Source organism: Dendropsophus ebraccatus, chromosome 15 (genome assembly GCF_027789765.1).
Source record: "Dendropsophus ebraccatus isolate aDenEbr1 chromosome 15, aDenEbr1.pat, whole genome shotgun sequence".
NCBI classification, from domain to species: Eukaryota; Metazoa; Chordata; class Amphibia; order Anura; family Hylidae; genus Dendropsophus; species Dendropsophus ebraccatus.
The window spans coordinates 35,434,349-35,458,669 of NC_091468.1; the positions used below are offsets into that span (position 1 = coordinate 35,434,349).

Here is a 24,321-nt window from a genome sequence, read left to right on the forward strand (position 1 = left end):
TAAGTATACTTTTTTATATACAGCATTTTTATTAATAAAGTTCCTATATTTACAATCACAGTGTTGTTACTTTTCTATCCCCTGTACTGCATTCACTGACTTGTCTTTGTGACCTTGTCATCCCCTGGCTGGATCTGGGAAGGGCACATGCTGTGGGGAATAGATCATTATTGTGATTGATTAGACTGTACATTATTCATTCACTTAGCAGGTATAAATATCCCTCTCTACCTCTTGATTTAGAGATTGGTAGCCATGCTGCATTGAGGAGGAAGATAGGGAGAGAGCAAAGAGGAAGAAGAGATAAGGAGCTGAGAGACACAGAGTTAAAAAAGAGAGTGCTGGTAATGCAAGAGACAGAAGGATAAAGAGAAGAGAGCAGAGAGACAGGGATGAGATGGAGAGAGGAAGGGTAGGAGAGGGAAAGAGTAAGTATAGTATGGCCAGAGAGGAAGGTGGGGCAATGTAGGGAAGAAATAATGTTCTAGGGAAGGAGGGAGTGAGAAGGAGGGAAGATCCTCTGCTTGACTGGGTAAGAAAGCTGCTGCCTGCAGTCTGTTCCTGGGCAGGCTAGGAGACTGCAAGACACAATAGCTTCTGCACAACTCCTCACCAAATCTTCATTGCTGACTTGGAAGCAGCCTGAGGAAGTAGGTGAGAGGACATGATGGTCTAGGAGATGGAGAGGAGGCATCTGGCATGGTTTGGAGGTTGCAGATCACAGAAGGGATGGCTTAAGGATTGCCAAGGCACAAAGAAGGGTGAGAGGAAGGGAGTGTGTTTGCTGACTCCCAGCATCATGCCAGCCAGTGTCGCCTTGGTGTGATGCTGCTGCTGCACAAAGAGACATGGAGACACGGGGCTTGGTCACTGCTGTTAGCCTGGCTCTCAGCCTCGTCTCCCTCATCCTGCTGGTGACAGCTATATTCACTGATCACTGGTATGAGACGGACACACGCAAACACAAGGAAATCTGTGAGAGTCAGGGCAACTCCGACCCGACTGACCAGAAGAACAGACTCATGCCCCTCTACCAGCTGCCCTTCCGGGGAGACTCCTCCAGGAGCCGCAAGATGGGGCTACTCTCCCCAGCCCCTGCTGGGGGGGTAAGAGAACCAGAGGATCTGCTGGAAAACTGGAGGTCTCTGTTGGGACTGGGGGTCCTGGAGTCAGACTGTGGACGCCCCCTCTTCTCTACCTACTCTGGGCTGTGGAGGAAATGCTACATTATGGGGATCGACAAGGACATTGACAATCTGATCCTGAAAGGTGGGCATGGTTACACAAGGTGGGATTGTCTGGTTGGGGGGGGTTCTGCTGTAGGGACCATGTGCTCAGCATTGTATTGGTGTATTGGGTTACACTATGCAGGGGTCTTCATGGAGAAAGTTTGTATTATCAGTATTATAACCACACAATTTTTTAACAACAAATGTAAGATTTGAAAAGTAGTGTGATATGTGACTATAAAGTGGGGAAATGTGCCCCCTTTTTATGTTCTGTGTAATAACAGGTACAGTAATAGAAATCATTTGTCGGATTATGATCATTTATTGCATTGAAGTCTAGGAGTGTATTCACACATAACTAAAATCTGAATGATTATTATTATAGTTATTATTATTATTATTATTATTATTATTAGTATTATTATTAGTATTATTATTATTGTTGTCTTCAGACTGTAGGTCTGATTGGTGTGACAATCAGCAATGTATGTGTTATAAATCTGCACTCTAATGTGGTGTATGTCTAGTACTGATTTATGTTATGTAGAACTGAAGCCAAGAACAAGAGTTGGCTTTCTGTGTATTCTCAGTCATCACAAACTCATCCAGCTGAGGTGGAGAAAATGAAAGGATTTTTTTTTGTTCATCATCAAAATATAGGAAAGGGTTAAGGGAAATCTGCTTATAGATACAATGTTCCATATAGGACTTTTTTTTTCTTCTTAGTAGTTTGCATTTAATGTTATTTTTGGCATTTTTAGCCCTATGACTTCTTTATAGCAGGGTGATATATACAGTCATATACAGCCAATCCCTTCCGATTCAACTATGTGTATTAGTATAACTGTATTCCTTATTCGTATACATTGACTCTCTCATATATATATATATATATATATATACATACATACACACACACACACTGTATGTAATTATATACACAAGACCACCAAGGCCAGTCTTAATATTAAATATATATATATATATATATATATATATATATATATATATATATATATAATTTTTCTGGCTTTATTTCCTTTTCTGAATATACAACATAAAAAAACAAATCTTATGCAACCTATATAGGACCAGATAGTAAATTTTATTTAGACTACTATATCTTGACAGCTGGCAGCCATTATCTCTTTAACATAGATTTTTCCCCCCCAAAATAAACCTAAGCCGACAATTAGCTATGGATCCCATTTGTCATGGCAGGCAGTAACTCTAGTGAGGAATCTCACATGTAAAGGTATAGCCCATGACATACCTCCTATGTATGTAGGGTATGTATATATATATATATATATATATATTATATATATATATATATATATATATATATGATACTAGATATGTTACATAACTACAGTATTAGCACCTGACAATTTGTTATAATTAGTATCCTAAAACTAGTCAGAAGCTAACAGCTTGTGATGTATAATTGTTGCCTAGCTACACACCATAGATTTATTTACCAGCCATCTGCATTTTATGTAATGCTAGTGCCTAGAAAGTGTTGATGCCAATAAATACTCATTGTAAGTGTATTCACACAGAATGCCTCTTTGACACCCCAGAACATGAGTTAATGGACTATGCTCTGCACGCTACTGTAAACTGCAGCTGGCACCCTTAGGAAATAGAGCAGATCATTATGAGAATTGAAATAAACTGGAGGAAACCAAGGCATGTATTTCTTCTAAGATGAACGACACTTGTTTGTTAGTAAATCTGCCTGAATTCCAGCAATTATCCCTGAAACAATTTGTGTAGTGAGGCTGCTAAAAATGGATGCTTTGCAGGGGAAGAATTGACCTATAAACCTCTTAACACAATTATACCTAAACTGTATCACATCAATCTAATTTACCCCTGGTTAATGCACCTAATGTATAGTATAAGTCAAGATAATTATATTCATAGCTCTTTAACCCCCTTTCCAGAGGTATCATTAGCCGACACGTAAATTAGTGTAAAATTTCATCATTTTCATTATCGAACCCCACAGCTACAATAACATAGAACACGAGAAAACTCCTTAGGAACGCACAGTATTCAGCAGTTCTAGAGGTTGGTGTCAAAACAATGTCAAAACAAGCAGTCAATTTATATTCTGATAGACGCATAGAAAACGAGTATATTTGCCGTAAAATACATGTAATAATTATGATAGGAAAAAAATAACAACTACAAAGGGAATGATACAACGTTCATCCAGCGCTTTTATAGATCGGCTCAGAGACGCTACAGTATCTTAGTCTATAGCTTTATTAGCTGACTGGTATCCATAGACAGAATTTTGGCGCTCAAATTTGATGTGCTTGCTGAACAGATGTATATGGGATGTATCAACATAATTGCTTAATGCCCTCCAAAAATGCCGAAACGGCATAAATATTGTCAGCAGTTTGCAACTTGGCATGGTTGGGCATTCATTTTCTAACTAGAGAATAGCAAACACTTTTTGGAAGCAGAATGTACTGTATATTTATTTGAATACACATTAAGTCTTTTAAATTGGTACTATATAGACAGAAAACAAGTTTAAGGGTATAAACCCACACACCGTATATGCAGCGTATTTACTGCTGCAATACGCAGCAAATACGCAGCAAACACGCAGCAAATACGCAGCAAAAACGCAGCAGATTAGATCTAAATAACTGAACACAGCATCAAATCTGTACCAACAAATCTGCTGTGTATTTGTTGCGTATCTGCTGTGTATACGGTGTGTGGGTTTGTACCCTTAAGTTCAATCCATGCCTATCCATTCCCACACATCTCAATTTTTTTTTGGTACTATTATACTGTTTACATAGAGAACCATTATAGACTTCATACTAGTAGAGCATTCTGGGTATATGATTTGTAACGTGTTACTCATATAGGCTGTATTGATGCCAGTGGAGTTTCCTGTAGTACAGTAGAAGCAACAGTGATGCCCAAATACAAGAGGATGCTCCGACAGTAGCGGACAAGTCGTCAGTTTTGAGAGGATTGATATTGCAGGATATTGGGTTATGATTGGGTTATGAGACTCGGCCTGTCCATTGACATAAAGTGTTGTAGCCTTCTGTGTCTCTTAACCTCCTCTCAAAGACTACCATGTGAGCAATATACTATGTACGGCTCTGTATAGCTGTGAGGAGGCAGTAGTGTGCAGCAGATTCCTTTGGGGTCTAAGAATCTTGACCCTTATCAATTCCACAATGTCTGCAAAGCTAAATACTGTACCGTCCTCTCATGCTGCTAAGTGTTTGTCATTCAGTTCCATTGTTGTGAATGTTCCAATGTCTCTTACTTAAAATAAAAAAAATGTTTTATTAGTGGTGTACAGTTATCTTATTATCATTGTATTATGCAGTTTGCAGTGGTAGTATTTTTTTTGCTGACCTTCATAAGACCACACCACACCATTGCCATGACCAGTAGAGATGTGCCCAGAGATGGCCCATGCAAAGTATTACAGGATCAGGGGGTCCCATTAAATGCCAGGAGTCTCCTGTACAATACACTGAGCAGCTAGGGTGACTGCAGGGCACCAGGCCCAGTAAAAATGGAAGCTGCAATGTATAAAGCATTGCCTAGGCCAGTTATTAAAGTCAGGCCCTACAGCTGTTGAAAAAGTACAATTTCCATCATTCCTTGGACGACCAAGCTTTAGTAGAAGTAGAATCTTCCGAGTCTAATCCAAATCCAATTTTTTGTAAAAACTTGGAAAGAATCTGATTTTGGCCAAATCAATTGACTCATCTCTGATGACCAGCTGTATGGGGGCCAGTGGGCTACTAAAATCTGGGGATAAATTAAGGTCTAGAGTTGAGTGAAACTTAAGCATGGAGCATATTGCTGCATCCCCGTGTTCCAGGACCCCTTAGGGCTGCATCTAACTTTGTCAAATGCAGAGTGATCCAACTCGAACATGCTCATTGGCCACCTCTGCATATGTACTGTACATTGTGCAAAGAGAAATACCAAGTAAGTTAAAGAAGCAGTTCACAAAAAGTTATTATTGCCCCCCCCCCCCCGCTTGGTGCTGGTGCGTATATTCACTACAGCTGATCGGTGTCCAGTCCCGCGGCACCGTTCAAATCTGGCTCGCGCCTCTGCTGTGACTCCTCTACTGTCTCCTGTGATTGTACGCTGGAACTCACACGCTTCCATGCATTTTCTATGGAAGCACGTGTTTTCTGTCATTCAATCACAGGACACAGAAGAGGAGTCACAGCAGAGGTTGATGTGAGCGTGCGCCAGATTTGAATGACGCAGCAGGACCAGAATGAAGCCACGCTGCGGGACACCGATCAGCTGCGGTGAGTATATGCGTCAGCGGCTAGCGGGGGGGGAGCAATAATAATTTTTTTGTACTGCTTCTTTAAAGGGGTACTTCGGCAAGGGGGCACTTTTTTGATGGGACTCAGTGAAGGAGGCGGGATCCGTGTCAAGTCCGCTCAGATCCCGCCTCTGTCACTGAATGGCTGAGTGGACCTGAGACGTAGCGTCTCGGGCGGCGTCAGACACCAGGAAGCGGCCGGGACCGGGGACCGGAGTGCCGCAATGCGGGACCCGCCACTGGAACCGGGTAGGTGGGTGGATGTCTTTTTCCTCAGCCACCCCCTCCCTGGTCCCATCAAAAAAGTGCCCCCCCCGCCGGAGTACTCCTTTAAGGTCTTTCAACACAAGACGATTGGTAAATTGTTATACTGATAGTGTTAGCACAGCAGCACAGGAATGCCGAACGAGAATTCGTGCATCGATCGTATCTTTTGTGCTGACATAAAAAAATCATTGTTAATCATTCATAAACCTTTTGGTATAAACAAATGTCATTTGGTCATTTACAGGGATCAGTGGGAGTACACTTTACAATACTACTTTACAAAATTCTATTAAAATGATTGAATCTGTGAAGTCTTGTAGCGATTGAAGACAACAAATCATCGCTCCTCCTTCACTGAATGATCGCTTTAGCAATTTATCTGTACATCTAAAAAGACCCTTAGCCATGCAGTTTGAGAATTAGCGTGCTGTGGAAGACCAAAGGTAATAGAGATTAGGATAGAGTCTATTAAACTATTTCCGCTAGACTTGGCAACAATTTGTGGCTCATAACTTTTCTTTGGGCAGGGTATAGTGGGAGGGACAGGACTGATTTACAGTAGAATACAATTACTATTGTTGAGTGCTCGTCGTTTTTCAGTGCTCGACTCGGGTAACAAACACCATTGAAATCAATGTTACCAGGTGCCCTGCTCGGAGTGGAGGGTGCTTGGTTCACCTTCAAGGGATGTGTAAACCAAATTTAGAGCCAAAAAAATACAATCGGTTACTGCAAGACACATGAGAACTCTGGCAGAATGACGTCGATTGACAGCATACTGCCAGAGTTCTGATGTGTCTTTACAAACTCTAGCACGACCAGTCTAGTGCGGGCTTAACTCCATAGCTTGCACCGAACAGCATAGCAGAGCATAGCATAGCTGGCATAGATTTCAATTTGTGGCACACAAATAGCTAGCGATATGAGAAATTCATTAAAAGATATACACCTCTTAAGTGGCCACTTTCGTTTTTTTTGTTTTTTTTTGCAGAAATCAATAGTCCAGGCGATTTTAAGAAACTTTGTAATTGGGTTTATTAGGCAAATATGCCACTATTTGCATTCAAAAAGACTTTTCCCAGGTTCCCCCCTCCTTCCTCTTTTCCATTCACTGCAAAAAATCAGGAAATTGTGGCCTGATGCATCAGACACAACCTTGTCTGTTCTATAGAGAGGGGAGGGGGGAGGAGGGAGTCGGCAGCAGACAGCAGAGAACAAAGGATTACACAGCCAGGAGCTCCATAAAAGCTGTATTCAGAGGTCAGAGAGGTCAGTGCTGACTGTCAGTGGAGATAGCCGGTGATGTAGCTGTTAATTTACTCTTTGTTTTCCTGTTTTTGTGCCTCATCTCCCTCCACCCCTCCCCTCTCCATACACAATGATGAAGACGGGCAGGGGGAGTTTCAAACTGCTTTTTCGTGATAAAAATTAATTTTTCGGCTAATAAACCCCCTTTAATTGACCACTGTCACATAAAAACTTTTGACGTATCCTATCCTGGAAACAACTTTACTCAAACATGTGTTGGGGCAGGCATCATGTGGCCCGTATTGATAGATTGATTGTATGTATTTTTATGCTGTAGAAATTTGTTCCGTGCACATACTGATACAAAAGATTTGGCTGGATAGATTGCATTATACTGTTATACAGAAAGGTTATAGCTATAATACCCTAGCACCTCAAACCTTATTTGTTTATTCTGTATTTCTGCAACTGTGACCATCGATACAGCCCAAGGTGCTGTATCATTCCTGTTTATACTGTAACTATTCCCCTTTTTAAGGTGGTTGTATGATTCATTTGTAACTACTAAAGTTTTTACCGTTTGCAACTATGAGGTGTTGTGGGATCCTTTAGTGGTAAATTGTAGAGACATGTCAAACGTTTTGATTGGTTGAGACCTGGGTGTTCAGACCCCCACCTATTGTTGTATAGAGCTGGGAGAAGCACTTAGCCAGAGGCTTCACTCCCTGGCTCTCTATGGGTAGGAGGTCTCTTGCAGTGAGAAGAAAAAGGCAGAAAACTATAATTATACTGATTATTAAAAATACATGTTTCACATAAGAACCTTATCGAAACAATATGTCATTTTCTGATGACTTATTTCTTTTATGTACCTTGGCAATACAGTAATAGAAACAGTAACATAGATATCATGGGAGACTTTTCCAAATGAGACCAGAACATGTTCACATAACATTATCCACCCTCGTGGTCATATGTATTCCAAGAATAGCGCCATGTATAATATATAAATCTCTATTCACTTGGATACTGATGGGATGATCTGATTTGCAGACATATTTGTACAGCCCCAGAAACAGAGGAGATGAATCATCCACAAGGCATCATCCACCAAGAAATTAGGCACATAACCGTCATAGACCTGTGGATTATGTATTCTAGGCTGGTATTTTCTTTTGTTTGTATAGTATCTTTTGGCACGGCAGCACTTAGGATTTCGTAAATTGCTAGCTCATTGAATGGTGTAGGAAGATAAAATACTATAAAAGATAAAAACTACCTATTACAATAATTGTCAGAAGACCCACCCTATGCTTCTAGAAAAGATGCCTGTTACCAAATGAGCGTTCATACTGTAAATGGCCTGTGTAAAAGGGAAGGTGGTCAGCTGACAAAACAGACAATACTTATTTGTAGTCTGATTGTGTCTTTTGTTTGGACAATAAGATCATTGTTATTGGCTGCACATTGTAAGCAATAATGAATAAAGAATTAAAAGGGCCACACAATTGTTCAAGCACTGTGAAGGCTTATGGCCTGACCCAAACTGTCTGCTAGATCGGCACTCGCTTAGTAAGCCTATACACGGCTCAATAATTGTGTGTGTTTGTGTGTGTGTGTGGGGGGGGAGATGCCCATGCAGCCCTTTATATGTTATTCATACCTCTCAATGCTCCCTCGGTGTCCTCTTCTGACACCTCTGAACCAGTCCTGGCAGGGATAGCCCACCCAGCCAATCACTGACTGAGACGGGACAGCGCAATGGCCAATGATTGACTGAATGGACTGTCACTGCAGAGATGGGTTAGGAAGTGTTGCCAGTGGCTACAAAGGAAAAGACATGAGGACAACAGGGGACTGGAGAGGTAAGTATAATTACATTTTTTATATTTTCTATACCCTTTCATCAGCCGTCGACCGTGCATTACCTATCACGTGGAGTGATGCTGTTTCCTCAGCTGATCATTGTCTTTATCTCATGGAGTGATATCCGCCCGGTTGGGCACATAATCGCTCCATGTAATAGGGGCTTACTAAATGAGCACAGAGATCTGCATCAGACCCTTGAAGCACAACTAAAATGTCTTTAAGGCTATGTTCACACACACACACAGTAAAATAAAGGTAAAATACGACCGCAATTATGTGGTAAAAATACAGCCGTGTTTTCAATAAAATAATGTGCTCTATTGAAGTCAATAGGAAACTGGCCTGCGGTGCACACACTGTATAGATTAAAGGCCATAATGCATTGCGATCCTTTTTACCACCTGCTTTTGCAAAATAAGGCATTTTTTAAAAGAACTGCATCCTAAAAATTCTTCTGTATATATATATATATATATATATATATATATATATATATTTATTTATTTATATATATATTTTTTTCTTTTACTGATTAGAGATTCCGTATCTGTTTCCATTTTCTGATTACATTTTTTAAATAAAATTTTTGTACAATATTATGGGGGCAGCCAATTACCAGAGGTGTTTTTAACAGCTTTTAGAATATTCTTTCCAGAAAGCCTCATGGACATATGCACAATAGATTGGCATGGTTTCTGATCTGTGCAGAAGTCATGTGCAGGGGAGATGAGTAGAGATGAGCGCAACTCGAGCATGCTTGAGTCTGATTGTTCGACATTTTAGTACCGGGGGCTGAAGAAGTTGAATGCAGCCCTAGGGAGTCCGGGAAAACATGGATACAGCCATAGGCCTGTATTTTTTTCTTCTCTACCACTGAATTCATGTTTTTTAGTTTACTATGTTTTAATAAGAAAGTTGTTAAGAAGAAGTCTGAGCAGGGAGATTTTTTCAAAAGTGCTGGGGAGGATGGAAAAAATAACATGCACTTACCTCCCCGGCTATAGCGCTAGTGCCAGCATACTGCCGCTCCATTCCTTCTGCCCCTTCCTTGTCTTCAGAGGTGACCTGGGACGTGACGTTCCAGGCCTGCTGAGTGGACCTGGAACGTTACCTCTGAAGCCAAGGAAGGGGCAGAGGGAATGGAGCGGAGGTATGCTGGTACCAGCGCAGGAGTCGGGGAGGTAAGTGCATGTTTTTTTTTTCATCCTCCCCTTCCCTGACCCTTTAGAAAAAAAATCCCCCTGCCCGGACTTCTCCTTTAATGAGCAGTGTTTATTATAAATAGGACGCTTAGTCCCTTCACCCTCTTATTGCTTTCCCCTGTTTAAATTATATTACTATAGCTGTAAGACACACAGATTCGTGTTATAGTCATTTTGATTTGCACATAATTACTTTCATACTATTCATATATAGTATTAGTTTTTATTGTATCGAATTAAAAAGTGATGTTTTATGCCCCTACGCAACATGTAACATAGTTACATAGAGTCTGATATCCTAGAAAGATTGCCTTGCTGACATAAATTTCCAATGATTTGGCTCCCTTACATTGCTCCTGTCACAGTTTTACTCACTATAATAATACTCAGGAATTCAGTGCAATATAAAAAGGAAACTAAAATAAATGTCATACAGTAGTTATGAAAATGCACATTACAGCAATGTGACTTCATGAAAATGTAATCTGCCTGTTCTTCCTGACTAGGCTTTTATACTTGTAATCCAGTGCTTCTTTCCAGATGTTAACATTATAAATACAGCAACATAATAACAGAATCTTGTGCATGTAGAATTTTGAATATACAGCCTGCTTAGTGTGAATAAATTACACATTGTCATGGGAGTGTGCATATAACCATTGGCAGTCAAGTCACACATACACAGGGAACCATCAGGGTTCACGTTTTGGTGATAAGGTTGGATTAAAAAGTATAATGGGAAAAGAGTAAATTGTTTTAGATATCTGACACATTAAACATTTAGGGTCCCATTAGATGAAGCAATTTTTAGTTTCCACTGATTAACTATAAACGACCGATTTTGGGAACGACCCGAAATAATTCACCATAATACATGGAGTGATAATCCTTCGTTGCGATCGCAATTACGATGGTTTGTACACTCTCGTCTACGAACATACATAATTACGAATGAACGATGTATACCTACACTGAAAGATAAGCGAACGATTAACAATGATTTTATGGTCAGCTCAAAAGATGTGATCAACAACATATGAACAAATTTCCGTTAGTCGTTTGATCATTACCTAACTACACACTGAAAGAATATTGTTTAAATTCGAACAATTTAACGTTTTTTGCACGATAATCTTTCCGTGCATTAGGGCCATTAGACTTCTTCCTTATTGGGTTTTTTTTTTTTTTTTAAATCTACCACCACACTAAAAAGTTATAGAACTTTGTCAACTGGTGCTATTACCTTTCTTGCCAGCATCCACAGTGTCAGGTCATCCAGCCCCCCGCAGGAAGTCTGTCGACTATAGATGAGCGAGCACTACTCGATTGAGTAGCTATTCGATCTACTATTACTGTATTTGATAGATTCATTTTTGATCAAATATCCGATCGAAAATTCAAATATTAAGGAACTGCACTAACACAGCTAAACAATTGTTTAGCTGTTTTAGTACAGTTACCTTTTTGGGGGGATTTTTTAAAAATAAAATGGTCAACAAGGAGTGTGGGAGTGTATTTATTTGAATTTTAGAAAATTTCACTTGTGTCTTTTCTTTATCTCTTTACAGGCTTAGTAGTGGAAGGCGTTTGATAGACGGAATCCATTACTAAGCTGGGGCCTAGTGTTAGCCGGTATAATTTTTTTTTTTTATTGTAATAAAAACACTTCCACGCCCCTCATTGACCATTTAAAAATAATAATATCCCCCCAAAAAACACAAAATCCGACATAATCCTCTGCATACCAATATCTCAAAAACAAAAAGGGAGAAACATACACAAAAAAAGTCAGCAAAACACCCATCATTTTGACAGGTGTTCTGCTCCTAACAGTATGCAGCATCTTCACAGATAGCTGCTTACAGTGTGGCCCCCAAAGGGTTAAGTAAGGATGTATAGCATCCCCACTTAACCCCTTGGGGGCCAGACTGATCTCACACTGTACCCATACCAGCAATGAAGGGGGTTAAGTGACCCTCTCATTAGATGAGCTGCCATATACAAGAAAGAAGGAACAGAAGAAAGTTACATGTAAAGTATACAAGCGCATAAAAGGAAGAATCACCCTTAGGCTGGGTTCACACGCTGTAACTGTGCGGCTGTATTTTTTATGCGGCTGTAAATGTGCGGGTGAAACTACTGCCGTGGGAAAAAATAGACATGCGGCTCAAAACATACGGTCATTTACTTGGAAATCTGGTTCAACTAAAAATAAGAAAAAATTTTTTAAGAAAGTGATGCAAACACCTCTGGATGCATCTGGGAAAGCAGGGAACACAGTTTACATGAATCGCTATTACCGAGGTTTGCGATCCTCTGCACTATAGCCGATGTCTTTCATGGTTAATATATTGAATTAATAAAACACATTTTCTTTGTAATAAAGTCCCTTTTATTGTTCAATAATTAAATGTAAACGATTCCATCATTTTGCAATTAAATATACTGTTAAAATAAATATATATATAAATAAATGTATATTTATATATATATTTATTTTTTGACAGTATATTTAATTGCACAATGATGGATTTGTTAGAATTAAATTATTGAACAAAGAAACTGTATTTATTTAAACGAAAATGTGTTTTCTTAATTAAATATTAATTAGTACAGGAAGCTCCATAAGCCGTTAATTCATATGCCGGCAATAGAGCATTCTGTACTAATCATCACTTAACTTTAATGAAAACATCAAATGTTTCTTCTAATTATGTTATGACAATAGCATTATTAGAAGAAACATTTAGAATTATATGTGCGCTCAGCTGATTGGCTGTTCGGCTGAGCGCACATATAATGAGCCGGTCCGCAGTACAGTCACTTCATTGTGCTGCGGACCAGCGAAGAGGACACATCGGGGTGAGTATAGAGCTCTCCCCACCCCCTCCCCAGCACTGCACCCCTCCCAGCAAGGAAGGGGGGTCACTTAACCCCTTCCTTGCTGGGATGGGTGCAGTCTGACATCAGTCTGGCCCCCAGGGGGTTAAGGGGGATGCAATACATCCTCCCTTAACCCCTTGGGGGCCAGACTGTAAGCAGCGATCTGTAAAGATGCTGCATACTGTAAGGAGCACAACACCGCTCACAATGATGGGTGTTGTGCTCCTGTTTGTGTGTTTTTTGTGTGTTTCTCCCTTTTTGTTTTTCAGATATCGGTATCCTGGGGATTACGTCGGATTCCATGGACTACGTCGATGACCAGCGGTTGTTCTTTGAATTTTTGTTTAATAAAATGGTCAATGAGGGGTGTGGGGGTGTTTTTATTTGAATAAAAAAATTTGTAAACTTGTGTCTTGTCTTTATTTCTTTACTTTATAGACTTAGTAGTGGAAGCCGTCTAATAGACGGAATCCATTACTAAGTTGGGGCCTAGTGTTAGCCGGTATAAAATGGCTAACACTAACCCCCTATTATTACCCCAGTACCCAATGCCACCAGGGGTACTGGGAAGAGCCGGGTGCCAGTGGTCCCGGAGCGTCAAAATTGGCGCTCCTGGACCGGGCGGCAGCAGGCTGGTAAGATTTAGGCTGGGGAGGGCCTAAAACAATGGCTCTTCCCACCCTGGTGTTACCAGGCTGCTGTCGTTTGGTTTTTAACCCGGCTGGTTATAAAAATAGGGGGGACTCTATGCGTTTTTTTTTTTTAAATAAATAAATAAAAAAAAACGCATAGGGTCCCCCCTATTTTTATAACCAGCCGGGTTAAAAACCAAACGACAGCAGCCTGGTAACACCAGGTTGGGAAGAGCCATTGGTTTAGGCCCTCCCCAGTCTAAATCTTACCAGCCTGCTGCCGCCCGGTCCAGGAGCGCCAATATTGACGCTCCGGGACCACTGGCACCCGGCTCTTCTCAGTACCCCTGGTGGCATTGGGTACTGGGGTAATAATAGGGGGTTAGTGTTAGCCATTTTATACCGGCTAACACTAGGCCCCAACTTAGTAATGGATTCCGTCTATTAGACGGCTTCCACTACTAAGTCTATAAAGTAAAGAAATAAAGACAAGACACAAGTTTACAAATTTTTTTATTCAAATAAAAACACCCCCACACCCCTCATTGACCATTTTATAAAAAAAAATTTTAAGAACAACCGCTGGTCATCGACGTAGTCCATGGAATCCGACGTAATCCCCAGGATACCGATATCTGAAAAACAAAAAGGGAGAAACACACAAAAAACACACAAACAGGAGCACAACACCCATCATTGTGAGCGGTGTTGTGCTCCTTACAGTATGCAGCATCTTTACAGATCGCTGCTTACAGTCTGGCCCCCAAGGGGTTAAGGGAGGATGTATTGCATCCCCCTTAACCCCTTGGGGGCCAGACTGATGTCAGACTGCATCCATCCCAGCAAGGAAGGGGTTAAGTGACCCCCCTTCCTTGCTGGGAGGGGTGCAGTGCCGGGGAGGGGGTGGGGAGAGCTCTATACTCACCCCGATGTGTCCTCTTCGCTGGTCCGCAGCACAATGAAGTCAGTGTGCTGCGGACCGGCTCATTATATGTGCGCTCAGCCGATCAGCCAATCAGCTGAGCGCACATATAATTCTAAATGTTTCTTCTAATAATGCTATTGTGATAACATAATTAGAAGAAACATTTGATGTTTTCATTAAAGTAAAGTGATGATTAGTACAGAATGCTCTATTGCCAGCATATGAATTAACGGCTTATAGAGCTTCCTGTACTAATTAATATTTAATGAATAAAACACATTTTCGTTTAAATAAATTCAGTTTCGTTGGTCAATAATTTAATTCTAACAAATCCATCATTGTGTAATTCAATATACTGTCAAAAAATAAATATATAGATAAATATACATTTATTTATATATCTATTTTTTTTAACAGTATATTTAATTGCAAAATGATGGATTCGTTAGAAATAAATTATTGATCAACGAAAGTGTCTTGATTACAAAGAAAATGTGTTTGATTAATTTAATATATTAACTATTAGAGGCATCGGCATTCGGCATCATTGCCGGCTATTTTTGAAGTACTCCGTACGGACCGCCTGTCAATCCTCGGCCGCATGTTCAGCCGCAAACAATGGTCTTGTTCATTTTTTACGGGTCCGTTTACGATAGGGCCGTAGATTCAGAGATAGTGTGCACTGTGCAGCCGCATATCCTATACTTCCAAGCATACACACGAACCACCAAAAATACCGCCGCACAATTACAGCCGCAAATACAGCCGCACTCTTACAACGTGTGAACCGAGCCCTAATGTAAATTAAAGTGTGCATATAGCAGTCGTAACTATACTATAACTAAAGGCTTTATTACACGGCTCGGCCCACTAGATCTATGCTCAATTACCGAGCCTGTTAAAAGGCTTGATAATTGTGTGTGCGACCAGGGCTGAATGAACAAGGCTAGCGATGTTTGTGCAGCCCTTTCCTTTAATCAGCTGTAGGCCGTACAACTCATATAGATATGTGCGGCTGACAGGGAATTATATTTAAACATGTTGAAAGTCAACAATCAGGTAACAGGCAAGCGTTTGCTTACTTGTCTGCTGATCACTTTCTTTATAGCAAGGGGAGAAATCTGGCAGATAATCTCACTGTGTAATAAGCCTCTACATCTGGGTAATATAATCTTTGGGAAAACATGTATACAGCTATAGGCCATAGGCTTGACAGAAACAAAAAACAAAACCTAATGTCTGGGTAGATGGATTTGCTTTTAAATAGCAGGGATGAAAAAATAAAAAAATGATGACTCCAAAATTCATTGTGGTAAATATTCAGGTGGCTATTCCAGATCCATAACGTAGGGTCATATTAGACGGCCCAGCCGTATATCTGAAGCGTGCAGCACTGTCTTAGGGAGCGAGAAGTTTGCATGGTGTGGTGCTTTCATTGAAATGAGTATGAACCCTAGTATTTGACCTACTGTGTATGCCTACAGTTGAAATAAATACAGTGCACACGCAATAGTAATATACAGGTGATATATTAGGTTTGTAGAGGCGTTTAGTACTCGCCTGCATGTTACCTTCCTTGGTGTTATGTGGTCGTCCCCTGTGCTACCTCGTACAGGTGGTGTATTGACATCCATCGAAGTAACATGAATTTTGAAGAGTGCCCTCTTTGCTCCTGATGTTTCTGTGCTGTGTCCTGGCCCGCTCAGCATCAAGACCAAGTTCAGTAGTGCCAAGAGATGAAAAAGAGCAGGGAAATTGTATAGGCCACTGTCTAATGGATAGAAATAGAATAACTCCCAGTAAAGCAGTAATGTTGATATCACTGTAGTTTTCAGAATGCTCTTCTTCATTCCCATAAGGACTCCATATTTCTAAGTCGCTAGCATAGCATATTTTCCCATTCTACTCAGCGTAGTTAATCTGTTTTTTACAGAGGATGGCATCTTCTGTAACAGGTAATGGCAGGTTGCATTGCAGCATATGGGGTGGGCTGATCTGATGCAGTATGACATCTGCTGCACATACAGTATGGCAGCTTCATCTAGTCCCCAAGTGCCGTATCCCATGCGCTGTTCACAATCCGGGGATGTATCACTGATGTGACGGAGGAAGCAAGGGAAGAGATTCAATGCTTTCCTCCCCTCCTCTGTCTCCTTCTTGTCCTCTCTTCACACTCTGTCCCCTGATTTCATTTCATTGGACAACCCATAGAGAAGAGTTTTAAATAGGATCACAAAGGGGCCATTATATACAAATCTGTCTTCTCAAAGAGGTGGTCTTCTGGGGATGCCTAAGTTATATACTATATACTTTTAATTTACAGTAAGCCAGCATAGAGCCATTTTACTGGTTATAGAAGAACATATAAAATGTATTCTGTGAAGCAAAGACATGTTAGAAAAATGACATGACATTGTGTAGTGCCCCATAATCACAATCAGAGCAGTTATTGTTTGCCATGCTCTAGAAATAAAAGAACAAGCTTGTTCAGCTGCAACTATGAATAATAACTCTCTGATTCATGGAGCACATCCAGTAGTATTTCTTCTGTCCTTGAAGGTCAAGTCTTCACTGTACCTTTGTCAATAATGCAGTAGACATTCTATGTAATAAAAAGTACAAATCTAATAATATAATACAGCAAATACCTAACAGACTGACTGTTACCTTTCATGACAAAATGACTTTCTTCCCCCCCTCTGCAGTCAATGATGTATAATGTATGTATTGTAGGCTGTCCCTTTTAACCTAAAATACTACAAAGGTTCCTAGGACCGCTGTCATTATATTAGTCTGAGCTATAAGGGGCATACCTGCTAACCCCACTCCTACAATAACCCAAGAACCTATATGATACAAACCCCAATAAATACAAACACAACATACTTTGGTGGAAAATATTGCAGCATAGGCTGGATTTTATTTGAAACATTAAAGTACAAATGGGAAGGCCCGACACAAATCATGACCCTTCATCCACAAAACTAAAAGAGTCCATTCCTGAGGGTACTCCGACAACCAGGCCCTCCCCCCTTGACAGCAGCACTACAGCAAAGCAGAACTGTCCCTGCCAAGGGAACCCCTAATACGCCCATCATAACCTTGGCGAAGGATCACGATTTCCATAGTTTACATAGTTAATTAGGTTAAAAATCGTCCATCAAGTTCAACCTACAATATAACCCTACTGTGTTGATCCAGAGGAAGGCAAAAAACCATTATGAGGCCAGTGCCAATTTGTCCCATTACAGGGAGAAATTTCCTTCCCGGCTCCAAAATGGAAGTCAGAATAAATCCCTGGATTAACAACCTTTTACATAATAAAATGACAATTGCATGAACCATACAACAAAACAAAAAGGTGGGTAGAAGGATCAGAAAAATTTGTCCTGCTTTTGACCAGGCAACCTTCCCTTTATAACTATGACCCTTCCTCTCTCCCTGGCTTACCTCCTCCCTCCCCCAGGTATTTCCCTCCCCATACTACCGTATTTTCCGTCCTTGACTGGGCGTATAAGACGACCCCTGACTTTTAAGAAGATTGTCAGGGGTTCGCCTTATACGCCGGAAAATGTTAACCCCTGCCTGACCGCGGCCCAGCTGCAGTCAGGCAGGGGTTAACTGGAGCTAAATTAAAAAAAAAAAACAGTTTACTCACCTGGGGCCCGTTCCAGGCACCCGCACATCATCTGGCCCATTCCCGGCAAAGGCAGTGTGACGTACACTGCCTGCGCCGGAGATCCCCGAAGCTCTCCCGAGCATCTCATCAGATGCTCGGCTGCCCGGGAGAGCTTTGGTAGAATGACAGAGGCGCCGGAAGTTCCCCAAGCGAATCCGTAACTTTTATGGAAGAAATATCTTTAACATCTGCAAAAAATATGGATCACCATAATTTATCGACACATTTTTTTCAAGTTGCTGACATAATATACAATCCAAAAAAAACCCTGCTGAATGTGTGAATCCTTAGGCCTCAAGCACATGGAAGCACATACAAAATGTATTGCATTGGGGTAAATCATTTCAGATTATTCCAAGGTTTTATATTTCCTTGGATACAAAAACGGTTGACTGTGCAGTTTCTGAGCCACCATGGAATGCTGGGAGATTTCTGCTGCAAAGCCTGCCAGATTGTGAACGCATCTCAGAAATGTGATATAGCATGTAAGATAGCATGGATAAGTAATGCAGTGTATTTACAAGATTGCTTAACTTTATATATTGATTATTACATGTATTAACTGAGCTCAAAAGGTAGATAGATCTTTTAAAGAAGATGAGATAGAAAAGAATAAAAATAGTATGAACCGTTTTGATCCATTTTTTCCTTGACTTTTATTGTAAAAGCAACAGATCAAAACACATTCGTTTATTTCTTTTGAACGTACAGAAACATTTGGTCAAATTTTTGTGTACGTTAAAAAAAAATGGATTGCAAAATGTAGTTTGAACCCAGCCTCATACAGTACGAGCATAGGGCCCATCCTTTTCAGCATACAGCAGTGCCCACCATTCTGCCACCCCCATCTGTACCTCCCTTGCATAAGCAAAAAAGTCATAAACTCTTGTGCCAAACAAGTGTGTGTGGAAATATTTTGGGACTTTTTGCCACCTGTGCCGCCCATTAGTATGATAACTCCCCATCCCATGTTGTATATGTGTAATACAAACTGGCGGTTCTTCTTTTTCTAAAAATAAGCAAGTGCAGGTCTATGTTGAGAGAACTTATATGATTTAATATGATTTAAAGAAAAGTGAAGAAAAAAAGTTGTTGCTGTCAAAATTAATTTTACCATGCACTATGCTAGATGAGATAATCTCAGTTTTACTGATTTTCTGCTCTAGCATGTCATACCCAAGAGAATCAAGCAGGATTCAGTGACAGGACCATTATTTTCCTTGCTCTATTTACTTACCAAGACAAACTAATTAATAATATACCTTGAAGCTCTACTGAGACATCTTACACATGTTGTGTTATAAGACATCTTCCAGTGCCAGAAGGTGTCTAGTAGAATAACATGACTTGAAAAGTGTGATATTGATGTTTCCACACTAATTAAATGCTCTGGCTTGAAATACTATGCACATCAAAAGTGCTTTGCTTCTTGTTCTCACACATTTTGTATTTTTTTTTTAAACCGGGTTCCTAAAGGGACCAAGGATGTGATATGTCTACGAGCACGTAAAGCTATAGTAAAGTAATAATTTGCTGACTTCTTTCCAACTTTACTGTTTTTTAGATTAGGCATTGAAAATGTTTTGTTACCTACAAACCATTGGTTTCAGCTTTAAAGGGGTTATCCAGAATTAGAAAAACATTTCCGCTTTCGTCCAGAAACAGTGCCACTCTTGTCTCCAGTTTTGGTTTTGCATTTAGGCTAATTCACTTTCGATGAAACTGAGTCTCAAAATCACACCCAGATTGGTGAAAGTGGGCATTTTTTTCCAAACCTGGATAAGCGCTATAATAGTACATGGTTTGTGCGTGCTGAGTTAATGATTTGTTAGAAAGATACCCGCACGCCTGGCCTGTGCTGCTGTCAGAGCATGCAATTGGCTCTCTGCCGATGGCGTCCCTGACAACTGGCCTGGCCTCACCAACCCCGGCCAATCGGCATGAGGTGCAAGTTGTTTGTAATTAGGCTGAGTGTGAGAATGCATATGGACCATGTCTCTGAGGACACCTTAACGTGGTGTCATGGTACACTCTGTTTCATCAAATGGTTTGCTAAGATCCTCTTTTTCAAATATATATATATATATATATATATATATATATATATATATATATATATTTTTTTTTTTTTTGTACTTCAGCCACATGCAGCATGCAACCTACAGTGTGAATTTTTTTTTTTTCCGTGTTGAGATACTACTACAGTCACTGATTGGCGGAGTGGGCTAAATCCCACCCTTCATTGATGCAACAGCTGGGTCTTGACGTATCTCACAGCCGGGAAAAAATGCCTGCATCTGGCAGGGTACGGGAGCCCAGCGATGTGTTGCAGCATAGGAACATATGTTCTTTGTTACTTTCCCCCCACCCCCTGCCCAATTTAAAATTTTCTCCCCAATGCTGATGAAAAGAAACAGCTTTACTTTGCCAAAGCAAGTGGTAAATGATAATATTTATTATTTGGGCAGTCTCAATTAATTACAGCTGTTATTCTGTACAGTGTGTGTGCACTGCAATTCAATTTCCCATTGACTTCCATGGTGCACATTATTACACTGAAAATAAGCACAAGCCAAAAAGACAGAAATGGCTGCACATCGCACCCATGGTTGACACAAAATATTGTTCAGCTACATTAAAAACCAACATCAGAAGTTAGTATATAATTTGATCAAACCATATTGCCTCATGTACCAACGTGCAGGTCTCTGATACACATAACAAGTCAGACCCTAACCAAAAAACATCAATGTGCCGGTCAGCCAACCCAATCCCCGCAAAGCATGCGCAAGCAGAGAAGGGGGGCCACGGAATGGCCTGCAACCTCAATGTCACATGACCAAACCCCAAAGGGCCCCCTGAACCCCGCAGGCACCGCCGGCAGAGAGAGTGGACGCCAAACAACACAAGTGTGAACAAGCTCTTACCTCTCACCATTGCTCCTGCAGGTAGAATGGGAGAACACAAGGAGGTCCTTCCAGGGGCGTAGCTAATGTCTCTTGGGCCCTGGTGCAAGAGGTCAACTTGGGCCCCCCTACCCATCCTCTGTTTCCCTATTACAACGTGCTTGTCATGGCAGCCAGAAGCCTAGTGAAGGCTTCCAGACCTGCCACAAGTTAGCTATAAAGGTTCTGCAGGGCTGCCACATCCGGATATCCCCATTGCCCCCCAATAGTAGTTGCAATTTCGCATATTGATAGCCTATCCTTAGTATAGGATATCAATATGTAACCAGGGTGCCAAAACCCACTGACCAGACTTTATAAATTTATTACAGCACAGATTTATCCAGTAACTCACAGGAGGCGTCTTCTTTGGTCACGTTTTTGCTGATCAGAGTTCTTCACCATCTTGCCCGGCCATCATGAAGATTTCTCCTGGTGATTCCTCGTCTCTGCTAGACAAACATTTCAGGCTCCTCGCTCCAGCATCATCCTCATCTATATATAATCTCCCAATTTGTATTGGCTCACACAGTAACAGAAACCCCTCTGTTTCCCCATTATAAGCCATTATGGTGAATATATTGTATGCCTCCAAATAGTAGACAAGCCCCCCTCTATGCTTTCATATAGTATTATGCCTCTCTGTGCTTCCATATAGCGCAACTCTTCTCTGTGCCCCCGTTTAATATAGGCCATCCCAAGATAGCATTAAAGAGAACCAATCATGGGCGGAAATTAAATTTTTTTTTTTCGATAATTAGATTAAAATTGTTATTTTATTAATATTTGTAATTTAAATTAATTACTTTTAGGGCCGCGTTTTCGCAATATACCTATTTTCTTTTCGTGTCTCGCGCCGGCTCTTTTGAAAAGAGCCGGAGCGCGACAGGAAGCTCCCGGCATGCCGAGCGGCAGGAAGGGCTCCCATGAGCCTTTGCCACCGCTCTGTAAGTACACAGTGATACCGCGCTATACAGCGCGAGATCGCTGTGTATGAATATCCTAACTGGGCTCATTAGTCTATTCCTGAAGATACAGACTGCCTGTGCAGTCTGTATCTTATTCTTTTACCTACAGCTGTATAGCGGAGCGGAGCGGAGCAGTAAGGACGGGGGCGGCCATCTTGATGACGTCAGTGGTGCGTTCCAGCGCTGGAACGCAAGGGACGTAATCAAGATGGCGCCCGGCTTTACTGCACCGCTACAGAGGAGTGGGTAAAGTATAAGATACAGACTGCACAGGCAGTCTGTATCTTCAGAAATAAACTTCATGAAGATACAGACTGCCTTTGCAGTCTGTATCTTATACTTTACCTACTCCTCTGTAGCGGTGCAGTAAAGCCGGACGCCATCTTGATTACGTCCCTTGCGTTCCAGCGTTGGAACGCACCACTGTGACATCATCAAGATGGCCGCCCCCGGCCTTACTTCTCCGCTATACTGGATTAGGTAAAAGCATAAGATACAGACTGCACAGGCAGTCTGTATCTTCAGGAATAGACTTAGGGACAGAGAATCTTTTATTATAGGGACAGTTAATTTCAGGTGATTGGTTCTCTTTAAGGCCTCTCTGTGCATCCATATAGCTGTGACCCATTCATTTAGAAGCCTCTTTGTTCCCCAAATAGTAGGTAGATCACCTCTGTGCATTAGCCTATAGCAAGTCCCCCTGGTAGGTACCTTCTCCCCCCAACAAACTGTATCCTCCATGAAGGCAACCCCTCCCATAGGCAACCCCTTTTGTTATATATATACAGGGGCATAGCTAAAGGCTGATGGGCCCTGGTGCAAAATTTTAGCTTGGGGCCCCCCCATCTCACCCGATCAGGCAAAGTCATATCTAACGTTATATCCAATTACTCTAATGTGCCACCATGTTCTAATGCACTGTCACTGCCTCCACCTCATGTACTGCACTACTGCCCCCTATAATTAATGGACTGTACTGTGTCATTGTCTACTCATTGTATTCCAATCTTTGACTCTCCAGCTGAAAAACTACAACTCTCATCATAAACTGCCAGTTGGAAACGATGGGGGTTGTAGTGCTGCAACCTGAAGAGCCACATGCTGCAAAACTACAACTCCCATAATAAACTGTCAGCAGGGCACGATGAAGTTTGAACTTCTGCAACCTGGAGAAGTCACCTGATATCACCTGCAGTCCTATGTAACATCACAGATAACAGTGATATCCCTTTGAGTACAGATAATGTAGTAGTCACCTGCAGTCCTATGTAACACCACAAAACACAGTGTTATCTCCGGAGGCGACAAGCCTTCTTTACAATGAGAACTGTGAATCTGTGGAACAGTCTACCACAGGATCTGGTCACAGCAACAACAGTAGAGGGCTTCAAAACCGGCCTAGACAAGTTCTTAGAGCAAAATAATATAAATGCCTATGTATAGAACCTATCAACCCTCCCCCCTTCCCTGCATCCATCCCCTCCTTGGTTGAATTTGATGGACATGTGTCTTTTTTCAACCGTATTAACTATGTAACTATGTATCTCTGAGTACAGATAATGTAGTAGATTTCACCTGCAGTCCCATGTAACAGCACAGATAACACAGTGATATCCCTCTGAGTACAGATAATGTAGTAGTCACCTGCAGTCTTATGTAACACCACAGATAACACAGTGATATCTCTGAGTACAGATAATGTAGATGTCACCTGCAGTCCTATGTAACACCACAGATAACAGTGATATCCCTCTGAGTGCAGATAATGTAGTAGTCACCTGCAGTCCTATGTAACACGACAGATAACACAGTGATATCTCTGAGTACAGATAATGTAGATGTCACCTGCAGTCCTATGTAACACCACAGATAACACAGTGATATCCCTCTGAGTACAGATAATGTAGTAGTCACCTGCAGTCCTATGTAACAGCACATATAACACAGTGATATCTCTGAGTACAGATAATGTAGATGTCACCTGCAGTCCTATGTAACACCACAGATAACAGTGATATCCCTCTGAGTACAGATAATGTAGTAGTCACCTGCAGTCCTATGTAACACGACAGATAACACAGTGATATCTCTGAGTACAGATAATGTAGATGTCACCTGCAGTCCTATGTAAC

The 24,321-nt window shown here is 41.1% G+C and overlaps 1 protein-coding gene across 1 annotated transcript in view; it reads left to right on the forward strand.

Moving 5' to 3' along the window:
• The first annotated feature begins 515 nt into the window (after positions 1–515).
• TMEM178A (transmembrane protein 178A) overlaps positions 516–24,321 on the forward strand; it is an 89,041-nt gene continuing 65,235 nt past the window's right edge. The window contains exon 1 of the mRNA XM_069954683.1: positions 516–1,269. Within this exon, the coding sequence (XP_069810784.1) occupies positions 849–1,269 (421 nt within the window). The 5' untranslated portion in view covers positions 516–848. The remainder of the gene's footprint in view (positions 1,270–24,321) is intronic.